This window comes from Lissotriton helveticus, chromosome 9, assembly GCF_964261635.1.
Source record: "Lissotriton helveticus chromosome 9, aLisHel1.1, whole genome shotgun sequence".
Lineage (NCBI taxonomy): Eukaryota > Metazoa > Chordata > Amphibia > Caudata > Salamandridae > Lissotriton > Lissotriton helveticus.
The window spans coordinates 243,383,997-243,399,956 of record NC_136070.1 but is presented as its reverse complement, the minus strand read 5'-3'; the positions used below and the strand labels follow the sequence as shown (position 1 = coordinate 243,399,956).

Sequence of the window (15,960 nt, the reverse complement as noted above, 5' to 3'; positions counted from 1 at the left end):
CGTGACTTCCAAAGACTTTTCTAGGACAATAACAAAGTGCAATCATCCGAGCCGAACACCAGGTGACGATCTGATGCAGTGTGTAATCTGCAGCTCATATGCCTCGAACAGTAACTTTCCGTTTGAAGGCTTTGCTGTTGTATATCCCATGCTGTGCCCTGCCCCTTTAAGGCGAGGATCCATGGAAGTATAGTTAGAGAACTAACAAATGTTAAGCCTGGCCTACTTGTGCTTCCTTTTTGCATGAATGCCAACACAGTAATGTTTGGTGAATGCATGGGGAAAGGACCATGTTGCTGCGTTACAAGCAGCCATTCGTAGAACAATGTTGCTGAGGAAAGTCATGCTGGTCCCTGTTTGTGTGCTGAATGAGCCAGTAGAAAGGCAGGGTTGAGCATGCATAAAAAACCTGAATGAAGCATACAACCAGTCTAGCTATGCCACCTCTAGAAATAGGCTCTCTTAGATAAGTGGGTGCAAAGGAGACCAACAAATGTCTTGCGTACAGTCCTGGTCCAGTTTGAAGTACAAGAGCCTGCTTAACACCTAGTGAATGTAGTGTCCTTTATGTCCTTCGAGGAGGATTTTGACAGAATTGATTTGTAAGCAGACTTCTACTTCTACTTCTGGCAAATACACTTGAATATAAGGGTATGCCGGCTTCGTTATGAGAATCAAGGTGTTAAGGAGTTGCAGCTAGTGGTTGTACTGAAATCTTTCAGTTATGAGCAGTGTTTCAGCTTTGCTGCACAGCACACCGATGTTTTTTTTTTGTAAAACTTTTTATTAAATCAGCACCAGTACATCCATCACATTACAGAGGTGGGATGAGAATGTCACAAGGTAGCCACAGGGTACATCACAGAGTGCATAAAAAGAAGTCACATGGAACGTCTAGGGCGAGGGGGGGGGGGGGGGGTCTTCCTCAATGGGGGAGAAAGGAGGCGGACATATCCCCACGATATGAATTCCACAGACCCCACACATGTGCCCACTTCATAGGACAGCCGCGGGCTACATATAGTTTTCTCTCTGAACATCGACCAGTCCAGGTCCTTCTCCCAATCACCGTCTACAGAGGTCGGGGCGCTCCCCACTTCTGAGCAATGTTTCTTTTAGCAAGCATAGGCCCCAGAGTGGCCCGTTGTAGCTGGCAGTCATTTAAATCATTCGGTTTCCAGATATTCAACAAACATCTACGAGCATTCAGGGTGGAGCACACCCATGTTGTGGGACTGTGTACTTCCTCACTTTGCTCACTCTGATGCAAAGATGAGATCTATAAAAACTTGTTTCAGGAGCCAAATTGCTAGATTGAGTTATTGTGGACAGGATTATAAATATGCCCATTTTGGGCAAACTAAGAAAGCAGTAAGTCCGCTCTGCCTGCAGGGTGTCTCCGCGTGTAGCATAAATGGATATGGTCATGGAAATATAGTGGCAAGGATAACATTCACACCTCAGGCTGCCAATCAGGTGCAGTCTATTATCACAACGCAATCTCCACATATGGAGATGTACAGTGCTTAGATTGAGGTTGATGATCCTGCCCCTTGTTGAGACAGGAGGTCCTTGCGAAGGGGCAGTCTGATTGGAGGATATATGGGCTTGCCCAAGAGTGAGTTCTGAGTACCATACATGCCTGGGGCTATTAGGATGATTTGGAACTGGTTGCTCCTGATGTCCTTCCGAACTTGGGGCAAGACAGGTAGAGGTAGCAGCAGAAAGGCATGCGGAAGTCCCTTGGTCCATTTTAGCCAGAATGCACTGTCTAACAAGTGTTTTTGCACAAACTCCTACGTGCTAAGTTGTTGACAATGCAAATTTTACAGTGGCAACACGATATAGACAGGGTTTCTCCCCAATATTGGAAAATACCCTGCACTAACTTGGGCTGAAGATGCCACTAGTGATCCTCCAGATTAAATCTGCTCAGTTTGTATGCTCTGGTAATCTCCTGGCAGGTTCACAGAATGACAATCAGAAGAGACTCTGCCGCTCCAACCACCTTCAGTGATGGCAGGACTCCTTGCACAGGACACAGGACCCCGCTCTGCCTTGCTTGTTGCAGTAGCGCATGGTGTCAGGGTTGTCCATGAGAATCTGTACCAAGCTTTCCTTGATAGACTACAGAAAGGTCCTCAGAGGCAGAGGAATGGCCTGCAGCTCCAGCAGATTGATATGGAGCTAGCCTTCTGCCGTTGGACAGTCTCTCAAATTTCAGAACGGATTTGAAAAATGTTTGGGCAGAGGTCAACAACTCCAAAGAATTTGTTGTACCTCGGCTGTCTTTGAAGAGTTCCAAAGTGAAATCCGCCTTCTCTGAAGAGGCAAGACCCATCAAAGGATACGTCCATTAGGGATTCCTTAACGTTACCAGGGAACCCAGTGCATTTCACCCAGGTGTGTCTAGAAAGGACAACACTGCTATCAACCCAGGTAATTCTGTGGTATCAAGCATGCGCTACGTCATGCCCACTATGTATCATCTAGTCTAGAGTGACCCTTGGATCTTCCATGACCACCAGGAAGATCGCACAGAGCTTGCCCCCAAAGGGATGTGCAGTGGCAGAACAGAAGACTGCATTCAGAGACAGCAGTGCCAGATGACTGAAGAAAATATGTATTTGCCAAAATGGCATAGAATAGATTCCTCTGTTAGTCCTCATGTGCCCAGCATAATATCCTTGTGAATCAGAGTCTGTCACAACCTCGATTGTCGCCTCAAATTCCCCTGCAGGGTTTGCTTTAGTTTTTTTTAAAAGACTTTACTCCTTGAATAGCTGAAGTGTGTATCGTTTTGGACTGTGTTGCAACACGCCTTGCTTTTGCATGGCATCCATGGATGGGCTTGTTGAGATTTATTCCAGTTTTAAACTTTTCAGAAACCTCATTAACATATGAGCCAAAAAAATGGATACCATTGAACTGCAAATCTAAGAAACACTGCTGCAGTTCCGGTTGGAACCTGGAAATGTGTACAGAAGAGGGTCAATGTAATAGGACTGTGGTGTTGATTTAGCTGAAACTTTCAGAAAGCAGTATATTCCCATTTTGGAAATAATTTTTTCCTCTAGTGATTATTTCTTCTCCTCTCATCCAATATTTTTCTTGAAGGCTTTGGGAAACGTCTTAAATTTGCTCATATTGGAAACGTTCATAGTGGCTGAATGCATCGGAGGTAAAAGTGCCGGTCCATTGCCACTCACTTCTCTATTGCATGTGGGCATTTGCTTTCCTCATCTGGAAGGTAGTTTTTCAGTGAGACTTTAATGAATCGATATTTATCTGGCTGTGTGAACAACCATAGTGCCTGAAGGGAAATGATCTAAAAAATAAACAAGCATTGGCATAGCCAATAGGTCTCGCCTTTGGGACCTTATAAGTGTTTAGTTATCCAGCACAATATCCTTGGTGCAACAACATCAACTGTTGCATGGCTAAATACTTATAAGGTCCCAAAGGTGAGACCTATTGGCTATGCCAATGCTTTTTGCTTTATTGCTAGCAGGAGGGAGAGCAGGGTGGTAGGTAAACAGTTGAGTCGTAGGCAACAATGAGGGCAGAGGGTGTGAGGAAAAAAAGTGTTATGATGCAGTCAGTGAAGATAGCGTTTTTTTGGGTTGTTATGGCAGAAGGGGGTTAACATGGACAACAGGAGGAAGGAAGAAGTCCGGGCAACACAGACAACAGAAGGAGGAAGGAAGGGTGGGGGCAAGCCAACACAGACACTAACGGAGGGGGAGTGAGTGAGTGCAAGGGCAAGTCAGCACAGACAACCAATCGAGACTGCCGGGACCGGAGCTGAGTGGGCGAGGCTGTCGAAGTGATGGTCTTGTGAAGCGGAGATTGGCTGTGCGTGACCCGGCCTCACGTAGCCAGTAGCTGGGGATAGGAACCATGCTAGTCGATGGCGGGGAGAGACCGCTTGTAACAATGTTCGGCTCTGGCCTCTCCGCGCCTCCTGCAAGAGGGCCGAGACACCCTTGGGACTAAGGTTACATCCAGTTGCAGCCGTTTGGCGCCAACAATTATCTTTGATTCGGACGTCGCTATTCTGCCGCATTTTGCCGTTACTAAGTCCCGTATAAATGGGCCAGCTTTGTAAGAGTCAGCTGCCAACAGGAAATTGCCGTTGTAACGCCTCTACATGATCTGAGCAGGTTGACGTTTGGTTGAAAGATATAATATCATATATATCTTGCAACGACAGAATAAAAGCTGTGACCACATCAGATTATTTTTTTTTTTTTGTAAACCTTTATTTGTACAAAAAGGAAATACAAATCTGGGCCTACAACCAGACCGGCCGGCCACAATACAATAGAGCAATCCAAAAAATACAGCCGAAGAATATACAGATACAATCAGGATAATATGCAGTCAATACAGTTCGAAAAAGGAAGGGGGGGGGAGAATCTGGACGGCCCACAAACAGGAAGAAGGAAGGTTAATTTTTATAATATTACAATAAGGAGTATAACAGGCTCGGATACAGTATAAATGAATCCAGGTTCCCAGAGCAAACTATTGGCCATAAGAAAACTAAAGGGGCAGCAATGCGGGAAATTATCACTACAGTCTACATCAGTACGAAAGCAGATACGATTAATTCAAATCAACATACAAGTAGACTCATCGTGTGCACCTCTACCACCCAATAGCACAGCAGAGATAGGACGATGGAACCGGAACACTAAAATCACTAAAGCCAACCCGTCATACTAACCCTAGGGAGAAAGAGAAAGAGAAGGGGAGGGGAAAGAAAAGGGGGAAAAAGACAAATACAGACTGAAAGAGAAGAGCGCCACGTCGAGACAAGCATCCCGTAGTAAGGACACAGAAAGAGCAGGAGTATTAGCAACAAGGAAGGGATGGGAGTCGGCACTGAAACGCAGCATAGCCACAAAAGGAGAGAAGCAGCAATCCCGACCCCATCCCTATAATACCACGGGAGGCAGGGACAGCCGCGGCGCTCCCATAAAGGGATACAAAAGGGCCATAGAACAAAGGAAAATAAACCGGGAAAGAAAACCCATCCCACCCAGCACCCCTGCAGAAGGCTACGGCCTAACCCCCCAGCAGCGTGCCTGTCGCCCTAATCCCGAACCCAAAATGTAGGAAACACGAAAGAGAAAAAGAATAAGGAGACAAAAAGAAGAATTAGAAGACAAAAAAGATGTGAGGGAGGAGTGAAGAAGTAAAAACAAAATGGTCGGCCTCAGCCCTCCGCCCAACCAGTCAATCGTAATACGTGTAGACGAAAGCGATACAACTCGAGCATCATAAAACGTACAAGGGGTCACCCACCGCACTATGCACACGGGAAAGCTCGCCACGGATATGTATACCAGCAATCCACCGGAAGCAATGTATCTCACCCCAGGCCTTCCTTAGCTACAAGCAACTCCCACCATACGACAGCGAGAAGCGAACAACTCGGTGCAAGGCAATCACACGAACAAAAAATAGTCCGATGAAGACGTAGGCCAGGGAGGGCAATCCATAAGCAAAGGATCAAAAGTCCGGGTATACAGTGCAAGTGTCCCAACAATGTTAACAGGGGCAGGAAAAGACAGGAGTTCAGTCTCGCCACTCGGAAAAGCGGGGGTTCCCCTGCAGAGCAGAAACACGACCTCATCAAGGCAAATAGATGTAGCAAGCCATCATGTTTCTCGGACACTCGAGTAGGATCCGATCCCAGAACGACATCCGGGCCCCCAAACTCCAAACAGTGAAGCGCAGGAGGTTCAGAAGCCAATCGTTCGCATACCTGTCGATGGCCAGTGGCAGTAGCTCTCAGCGCGGCCGAGGGGGGTGAGGCAGAAGCCTCACCGAGACGAGAGGGGACCGTGAAAGACCGGCCCTCTAAGATGGCGGCGGACCGCACCGATACCCCAGGGGCAATGGGGGTCAAGGCCGCATGCAAGGACCGCAGTGCTTCCAGAACGTCGCCGATTGTAGGCTCGCGCACACATGTCCAGGCCCCCGTGCAGTCCAGTAGTCCAGGTCCGCCGTCCGGAGGATATCCACGGCCTATCTCAATGGCCGCCATTTTGTGGATTCAGGCTCGTCACCACCTCCCACGACTCCCGGATCAGGGCCTCAGATGCGGACCTCCACAGAAACCAAGGGGGTCCCGCTAAAGCAGCCTTGGTGCAGAAAGGAGAGCCGCCAAAGTCGGGGTTCAGCCTGCAATACCTTTGGCGTGGCCGAAGAGCAGATCCCGGGCGCGAGGCTCCAGGATGGATGGAGCAGCGGCAGGGGGGCACCCTTCACACGAGCAGCCCTCGGTGCACCGTGCCCCACACCAGCTCCACGGCCGCCAAGGCAAGTCCGGATCAGGACCACCGGAATGTTCGCACAACGGTCTCCCGCCAGCGGCTCACGCTCTCGGCCGGGGCCGACACGTACAACCATGCCAGGCTGGGTCCAATAGGCGAGGCCCCGGCTTCATCACCGCGGAGGCCCTGGTTCCTCAGGGGGCACAACTTCGGAGTCGCGGCACGTAGGAGCCTCCAGGTCAGACGGTGAGTAAGAGCAACACGTTGCGTTTCAATCTCTGCTCGAGTGCATCGTCCCGGGGCAGGATACATGGCAGGATTTGCGAGTCAGGCCGGAAGGCTGACGGAGCCGAGCTACAGAGCGACCATTACGATCGCGAGCTTGGCTCCTCCCGACCACATCAGATTTTAAATCGTGCAACGTCTGATCTTACCTCCAATAACTTTGAATTATCGAACCCCCTTGAGTGATTTATCCATCACGCTTGGCGAGATATAAATTGTATTATTGTGGCAATACGGCTCACTGGAAGACACTGTTGTCACTATCAGAAAAATTGCGTTCATTTTAGAAGCATCATTTGTGGCTTCTGAAGAAGGCGTTCCTCTAACGCCGAAACGCGCGTCGAGCTACTTATTCTTATATTATTATATGCTTTTTTTAAGCTGTGTAAATCATTGTCTTTAGATTCCAATGTTTTAATTCTTTCTGTAACAATTATTGTGCAATTCGGTTTTATGAATTATGATTACAATGTAAATGTACATTAAAACAAAAGTTTTTTAATAGTGTAATTTTGTATGTTCTTAGTCCTTACAACCTTTCTCGTATTTTATTGTCATTATTGCCTAGGAATGTTATATGCAATCACCCTTGGGACTAAGCCCACCCGAGGAGCGCTACAGCAGGAGGTGGGAGCTGCAGCGCTGGTGAAATTCAGGAATCAAGAGGGCCCTCGAATGACTGAGCAGGGGGATGGACGACTTGCGGCCTGCCGCGATTCAACCTTTGGCTGCCGGGGTTGAGTGCTCAGAACCCTGCAGGCCGCTGCTGAACCCATCCATTGTCTTGCTGAGGTACACGGGGCAAGGCCAGGGCCGGGGATGCAACCATGGCGGGCGCGATGAGCGCCCACGGCCCATAACCATAATACTTACAAGGGAGTAAGGGATACCAAGGTGATTGCCTACCATGCTTGTGTTGTGAGCGCACCAGGGCAGATTGTATTTCGCTGCTACATACATGGGCAGATAAGCAGCTATAGCCACCAGAACTAGTCAAAGATGTGATTGCCAATTACCAGATCGCAACAAGAGCCCTTCTCCTCAGTGACACTGCACAAGAGTCATGCAGAACCCAAGAGTTATTTAGAGTCCACGTATAAACAAGCATGTGAGTGGTGCGCTCCGCGCGTGCTAATTAAAAACAGATGGTGGAACACATGGCCCGGCTCATAACCGCAAGGCTTAGGCCGTAGGCGGATACATGCAGACGCCTTTGACCAATTGTTCAAGAAAAATGGAAGGTGCACTCGTAGAAAGACACGCAAGCAGTGATTCCAAAAAGTGCTTCTTTCTATACAGTAAATCTTTAAAAACTGGTACACAGCCAACGCGTTTCGTTCCCAGTTGTGCCAAAAGGGAACTTCATCAGGGCTCTTAAGTAATTCGCCAATAAGCGTAGTAAAATAGGATGGTAAGACAAACGACGTCCAGAGGGACTCAATACGCATGGACCACTGTTGGTGAAGATCTCTTTATATTTTAACCAGTTGGCGTTGAGAAAATGTTGAAAAGCGAACGGCATCCTGAAGTGCACACTGCGCCTGGACCGAATTGGGTAAGGATCGCTTATAAGATCAGCCTAATAGCAGTGGTGAGAAATAATAAAATTGGTGGCGTCTTGAGGAGCACAGAATTTGCCTGAATTGAAGTAAATTTGAGATCTTACATTTATTTAGGTGGAAGGATATCACTAGGAAGGTCCTAAAGGTACTATATGATGGTGGTCACTGATAGCGCAGTAGGTCCTGATTAGTACTCTCATGGCAGGATAATAAGTTCACGGCATGATAACCGGCCTTGGACCATTTGCATGATGTCTTTCTCTGAAATACACATGCATAGACCAATGAAAAAAAAAAACCACGCACGAGCGTGTGGAAAGCCCAGACCGATTCCAAAAAGTCATTTTCCTAGAGCAGCCCATGCACGCTGCGCTAGGCTAGACCTAAAAAGGGTTTCAGAGTAGCTACTTCACATTTGCGTTCTAATCTTTATGCCGACAAGACAGAGGTCTTGGTCTTTGGCACTCGGGTGTCGGTTTGGTCGAACATCTGGTAAGCATAAGTTTGTGGACTTCTTCCCACCCCGGTCAGAGCCACCAAAAACCTGGGTGTTTGTTTGACAAGACCATGAGTTTTTAGTCACAGGTCAGTCGTACTACGAGTACATGACTTCTCATAAGGACTACACAAACTCTACAACACTACACTAAACCACTACATAAACACTACAACACAACCCTAAACCACTACCCACACTACTCCCACCCCTACACTACCCTACACCCTAAAACACTACACAAACACTACAACACTACCCTAAACCCTAGAAAACTGCACTACACCAACACTACAACACTATCCTAAAACACTGCACAGACACTACAACACTACCCTAAACCAGTACCCACATTACTCCCACCCCACACTACCCCAACCCTAAAACACTACCCCTAGCACGAAACCCCTACACTACCCAAACACTACCCTAAAACACTACACAACCACACAACACTACCCTAAAACACTACACAAACACTACAATACTACCCTAAACCCCTACACAAACACTACATACTACCCCAAACCCTAAAACACTACACAAACACTACACTACCCTAAACCTAAAACACTACACAAACACTACAACACTACCATAAAACACTACACAAACACTACAATACTACCATAAACCCCTACACAAACACTACATACTACCCCAAACCCTAAAACACTACACAAACACTACACTACCCTAAACCTAAAACACTACACAAACACTACAACACTACCCTAAACCCTAACACTACACAGCACTACCCCAACCCTAAAACACTACACAAACACTACAACACTACCCTAAACCACTGCACTACACCACTACCCTAAACCACTACCCCCACCCCTACACAACCCTAAACCCTACAATACTATAACACTACCCTAATCCACTACACACTACTCCTACCCCTACACTACCCCAACCCTAAAACACTACCCCTAGCACGACCCCCCTACACTACCCAAACACCACTACACAATCACTACAACACTACCCTAAAACTCTACACAAACACTAACCTAAACCCAAACACTACACACACACACTACAAAACTACCCTAAAACCTAACACTACAACACTACCCTAAACCCTAAAACACTACACAAACACTGCAACACTACCCTAAACCCTAAAACACTACACACACACACTACAACACTACCCTAAACCACGACACACACTACAACACTAGCCTAAACCCTAAACCACTACACACCCACTACAACACTACCCTAAACCACTACACAAACACTACATTACCCTAAACCACTACACAAACACTACAAACTACCCAAAGCCCTAACACTACACAAACACTACAACACTAACCTAAAACACTACTAAAATACAACACTACCCTAAACCCTAAACCACTACACTACCCTAAAACCAAAAACACTACACAAACACTACAACACTACCCTAAACCACTACACACACTACAACACTACCCTAAACCCTAAACCACTACACTACACTACACAAACACTACACTAAATCCTAAAACACTACACAAACACTACTACACTACCCTAAACCACTACACTACAACACTACCCTAAACCACTACACACACTACAACACTACCCTAAACCCTAAACCACTACACAAACACTACACTAAATCACTACCTACACTACTCCCACCCCTACACTACCTTAAACACTGACACTACCCTAATCCACTACCCACGCTACTTCCACCCCTACAATACCCCTAGCACGACCCGCTACACTACCCAAACACTGCTACACTACCATAAACCCTAAAACACTACAACACTACCCTAAACCACTACCCACACTACTCCCACCCCTACACTACTCCTAACCCTAAAACACTACGACACTACAACACTACCCACAATACTCCCACCCCAAGCACAATCACTCTTACCTCTCTTTCCTCCTGGTTCCTCTCCAGCATCGCAGTCTCTGCTCCCGGTTCCTGCTTCACGTCGAGGGGCGGTGCACGTCGTCGTGAGGAAATGGAAGAGCCTCAGTTTCCTCACAACGAGGTGGATCGGCATTACATCACATGCGTTGTAACAGCGCATGCGAGGTAATGGTATGCGTAGTAATGGCTACATGTAGTTACATCGCATGTAATGGCATTGCGTGGTAAAATCTGCGTTGTGATTGCAGTTTTCCCTTTAATGGGAGAGCTCCAAGAGTCTTCATTATCTCACGATTTGTTCCATAGTTTTTTAGAATGCGGGACAAATCTTCACATGGTTGGATATGGTCTCCTTCATCTCTGCATGCATGTGGCACTGATTGCGAATATGACTGGGTCAGGTGGCACACCTGTCTGTTGGACCGGTGGATGCCAGTCTTGGTCAGAGGCCTTAGGAACTCAATTTAGTACGTTAGGCACTCGATAAATGCATATTTTGGGTGAAACGGTCTCTAAAAATGACATTTTGTGCTTGTTACCGGTCTTGCCAGAAGATGGTAGACTTTGTGACAAAGGAGCAGGTTAATTTGGCAGAGTCTGTAGGTCTCTAAAATATTTTTCTGGGGCCTTGAAAGACGTTTTGGAGCAAGATCTCTTGCATTCAGATTAATAAAAAAGTCTCCATCTTAAATCTAGAAAATCTGTTGCATCATGCAAGGAATTGTGAATTGTGTCCTTAGATTCTTTTCACAGTAAAGAATGTTTTCTGTTTTGTCAATCTGTTCCAAAGCAGCACATAAAGAGAGCAAGTCTTTGGATACGGATTTTCAAGGTCTAGGTGTCCAAGTACTTTTCAAGGACGAAGCTCACCACGTTTGAAGGCAGGAAATCAGAAACCTTCAGATGACTTGGGTTTGGTACTTCGAGTGAGTTCGCTCAGTCCTAAAAATAGTTGTGCTTGTTCCAAGCAGCACTTTATTTTTAATTTGATATGGTGTCTTTGTAGGGCATTAAGTTTGAATAAAATCCTATTAAATATGTTGTGTGTTCACCCAAGCTAAAAAGAGAAAGAGGATCTGGAACTCAATAATACAAATAATCCTGTAGTCTCAAAGAACCCTAAACGCACCATCCTTAAGTATTACCTGTGGAATTTGTGGGTTACAGTCCACCTGATTACCTGGCTTAGGAAGTTTGCCAAGCTTGTACTTACCATAGGGTTTTGGATTTGAAAAACTGGGCAGTATTTGCCGATAAGCCTACAAAAACATTTTATGACGATTAGTGTATTTAACCATCTTAGCATGTCGGCAAAAAATAAAAATATGTTCTGGTTGCACTGCAACTTTGAAAGCAGGACAACAATTTTTCATTACAATGGCGGAAAAAAGAATCTGCAGTGTATACTGCATGTTGACATTGCAGGTTTAGGCTAACTGAGTCACTCAAAATCTAAAATCTTTACGAATAAACAAGTTGTAATATTCTGTGCACAGCATGTGACCTACAACGCTTGCTGCAAATATTTTTTGTTATTTACTCTTTTCATGCTTAAATGTGTTAGTTTTAGCTCAGACATTTTAACCCGCTACTGCAGATTGGAACGTTTGATAAGGCAAAACAGACTAGTACCAGTAAAACAAGTGGTGGGCAGAACTAAATTGTGTTACATGAGATTTCCGTGAGATCCCACAAACTGGTGGAAATCGGCCCGTCGCATTGCTTGTGTTGATTTTTAGCACCAGGAACTTGTTCTGCAATGAAAAATCTGCACCAATGGCACCATGTGGCACGCCAGATGGCGCTGCTTCTGAAGTTGGTTTTGCTGCAGCTCGAGTAAATTTTCTACTGAAGCTCCAGCTTTCTCAACACAAATGGCTGCGACGGCCCACATTGGGAAAAAAATAAAAAATCACACCGGGTGCCCTCCTAACACCTGAAAATCGAGAGAGGGGAGGCCAATTTGCGCTCACCATCCAGTTACCGTTGGCGAACTGCGCACAAGAAAAACTCCGCCACGCGGCGGTTGGTGGCATTTGGCTGGAACTCTGCATTATATGCGTAACGCAAAGTGGCCAAAACTCCTTCAACTCTGCCAGAGGACCGGAATTTCTTGCCCACCCCTAAAAACAACCTGGTGCACGCTTGTCAGGAAATGAATGCAAGGATAATGCGTTAAACTACTAGACGTTGGCTAGGCCTGTTTACCCATTACCTAACAGTGTTTACTGACAGTGATTTAGCTACTCATATAAAGAGCTTATTTGGAATTTTAAAAAGTGGTACTGATGGGAATCACCAGTGACATAAATGTAAAGGTAAGTCGACTACTTACAAATGGATTTGAGAAGCTTGTAATGAGTACATCAAGATCAAAATCAATTCAAAGTATACCAAAAATGGATTTTCTCAATAAAATCACATTTGATAATCTTTACAGAAACCTTGTAATGAAAAAGTGTATTAAACTCTGCAAGTGTCAGTTTTCACCAATGGGTGGAAAACAACACTACCCATCTTATGGCTTGCATCAGAAGGTACATAGGTGTGAAGGCTATGTAGTGATAAGTAAGCAATTCCTTTCTTTACATTATTACTAGGTTAAGTGATTTTCAACAGTGTAATGAGAGGAAAGAAACACTGAAACTGGGCTTAAGATTCCAAAACAGCTGTTGGAAAAAAAAATATGCAGGTGCACATCTAAATTAATTGAAAATGTGGCAGTGACTGGAATTATTTTACAAAACGAACCAAGCGGAAAGGATCAGAATGACTTGCAAACAGACATCACAGAAACTGAAACAGGTAAATCACTCAGTGAAAGAAGGAACAAAAAGTAAGCAATTCATGTAGCATGGTACACAATCTGGACATTTAAAACAATCCACCATTTTTCCAATAAAATGTATATCTTCACATTAATTACTTTTTACGTTCATATGGTCGACTTACCAGGTCTCTTACGTGGCCTGGCTGTAGATGGTAATGTGCAGGAACGAAATTGATCAGAAACAAGAAAAAAAAAACATTAGGAAAGCTGTAATCTACTAAAAACAAACCTAGCTCAAATCAATCATCTACAGCTTGCATCTTGTATAAAATGTACATGTTGTGCATTCTAGTGGGTGTTAGTCACAGGGGTAAACTATAGACATACCTGGAACTAGCCCCTCAATGCGGACAGTAGATTTTCTGGGGCAGTCTTTAGATTGCTTTGTCCCACTATTGTCTGAATTGTACATTTATTCATATATCAGTTTAGAATAGGAAAACAATATAAAATAGAGACAAGCAATACAACTGTTAAAGTCTACTCCTTTCACCATGGAATCTATAATAGATTTGTATGCCCTGCATCAATTTTAAGACTCTTACAAGAAGAGGCAGATGGTGCAGTGTTCGAGGGCCAGGAAAGAGATTCTTCACTAGCTGTCATAATCATGCGTCTTGAACACATTGACACCTATATTGCAGCAGGAAGTGAAAATAAGAGGTCATGAATGGGTCATATGTTTCATTATTCTCGAGGGACCAGCAGTTGCTTATTAACAGTGTACAAATTAGGCGTTCCTTTTTACCTACAAACTTGTGTCTTTGAACAACCACCTATTAGTTACTTAACCTTACAGTGCAACAGGTTATTCATCAATATGGAATGTTAAGCAAACTGAAAATGACAGAGCAGATCAACAATTTGCTCAGTAGTTCTACTGACTGAAGGAGTATAATAAATTGATATTTCGTGTACTGGGCAAAAAACTGTTCTTGTATCTCACCTTCTGCAAAAGATGCATCATGTGTGCACACAAATGGGTTTGTGGTTTTCCGCTAAAAGGATACTGCAACATCTGTACCCGTACATACTGTGCTTATGGTGAAAGTATATTCTCTAGCTAGATGTAGATTGCCAGTTTGCAATGCATGCATGCATGAATTTTAATGTAGTCTTACAAACTTTAAAGAGCACTGCAACTTTTCTGGTATACACTCGTCAAGCATGAGCACACTGTTCGGTGCGTGAAATGGCATGGCCCTATAAATAAATTCCCATATAGACCTAGGATTCCTGTTCCAAAGGCAAACTATAAAACTTTGTCCGTTTAGGATATTAATGTATTTGTAATTCAAAAGCCTTCACAATTTGCACACCCGCTCAGTACCTGCCAATAGCAATGTCTATTTGAGGAGGTGTAAGATATTGCCATTATTCAGATAAACTTAACTTTGGTAGTTTTACTGTATGCTGCCTTCTTTTTCATGCGGTTTCAACAGCGTACCATATTTCTGATGAGAACATTCCAGTGTAATCAGAGTGCCATTCTACTATTGGGAAATTGAGTATCTGATTATAGTAGTGCTAACGTTACTGATCTATTGTGCTTTTCTGCCTGAACGGCACATATACAACCTGCTGTAATCCTAATTGGTAATAGAGTGGAATGGAAAAGACAATTAACTGGCCGTGCATTTGTTCTGAGTGGTTGCACTGATGATTCTAATCATGTGTGTACATTCTTACATTAGTTATATTCGTAGATCCGTACTTCAATTACTAGATCATTTACCACATAGTAGACATACCACATCCCTTTCTGCCTCACCTTCATGTGAGTAAATCATATGGGTTTGAACCGCCATTGTATTAAAATGTAATCTAATAGGTCTGATTTCTCCTCATAAGTATAGGGGCAGCTGGCACTGCTGTGGCCTCAGAACTCTGGCCTTTTCCAAGAGTCTGAGGGTCTAGGTCAGAAGATGTGTTTCCTAAGGTCCAGAGACAAAAATGATGCTACAACTAGACATACTAGTTTCATGAAGAAGAATTAGTATGTTATGCTTTTGTATACTCACTCCTACCTCCTTCAATACTTAGTCAAATCGCGAACAAGAACGTGGGCCCCTTGTTACGAAGAGTGACTTGTAAACTGCAACTATATTTTAATCAACTGCCCTGTGCGGAAAGCCAGGCAGGTAGGTAGGTGTAGCATCATTCCACTACAGGCAGCAACCAGTTATACTTTTATGGACTTGTGGAAGGAGAGTTGGGCTTTTATATAGTAAGTGTATTATTTTAATCAATGTTGTTCAAAAACTATAGCATGCCAATACTGACAAGATGTGGTCCCATCACGATGAGTCAAATACTCTGGTGGCTGTAGTGAAGCCAGGTTATCGGTAGATATTTGTGCACCATATATTATGTCCAATGAAGGCATGATTAAGGCAAAGTCCAACCAAGGATAGAGCCATCTCAGTCTGAGTACATTAAGCTACAAAGCAATGATATAAACTACATGGCACGGAAAAAAGCCAAGCGTATCCAAATTCATTAAGGCAGTATAACAGTACGGAACAAAGTCTTTAAATGTGTTTATATGTTGCAAATTTAACAGTTCTGGTTTAGCTAAATATGCAGCTTCCTTCACTTCATTT

At 44.5% G+C, this 15,960-nt stretch overlaps 1 protein-coding gene across 2 annotated transcripts in view; it reads right to left on the bottom strand.

The window, feature by feature from the left end:
• Nucleotides 1–15,960, bottom strand: part of FERMT2 (FERM domain containing kindlin 2) — a 612,725-nt gene that overhangs the window by 52,387 nt on the left and 544,378 nt on the right. For both annotated transcript variants that reach the window (XM_078659827.1, XM_078659826.1), the window contains one exon: nucleotides 13,480–13,500. In XM_078659827.1, the coding sequence (XP_078515953.1) occupies nucleotides 13,480–13,500 (21 nt within the window). The remainder of the gene's footprint in view (nucleotides 1–13,479; nucleotides 13,501–15,960) is intronic.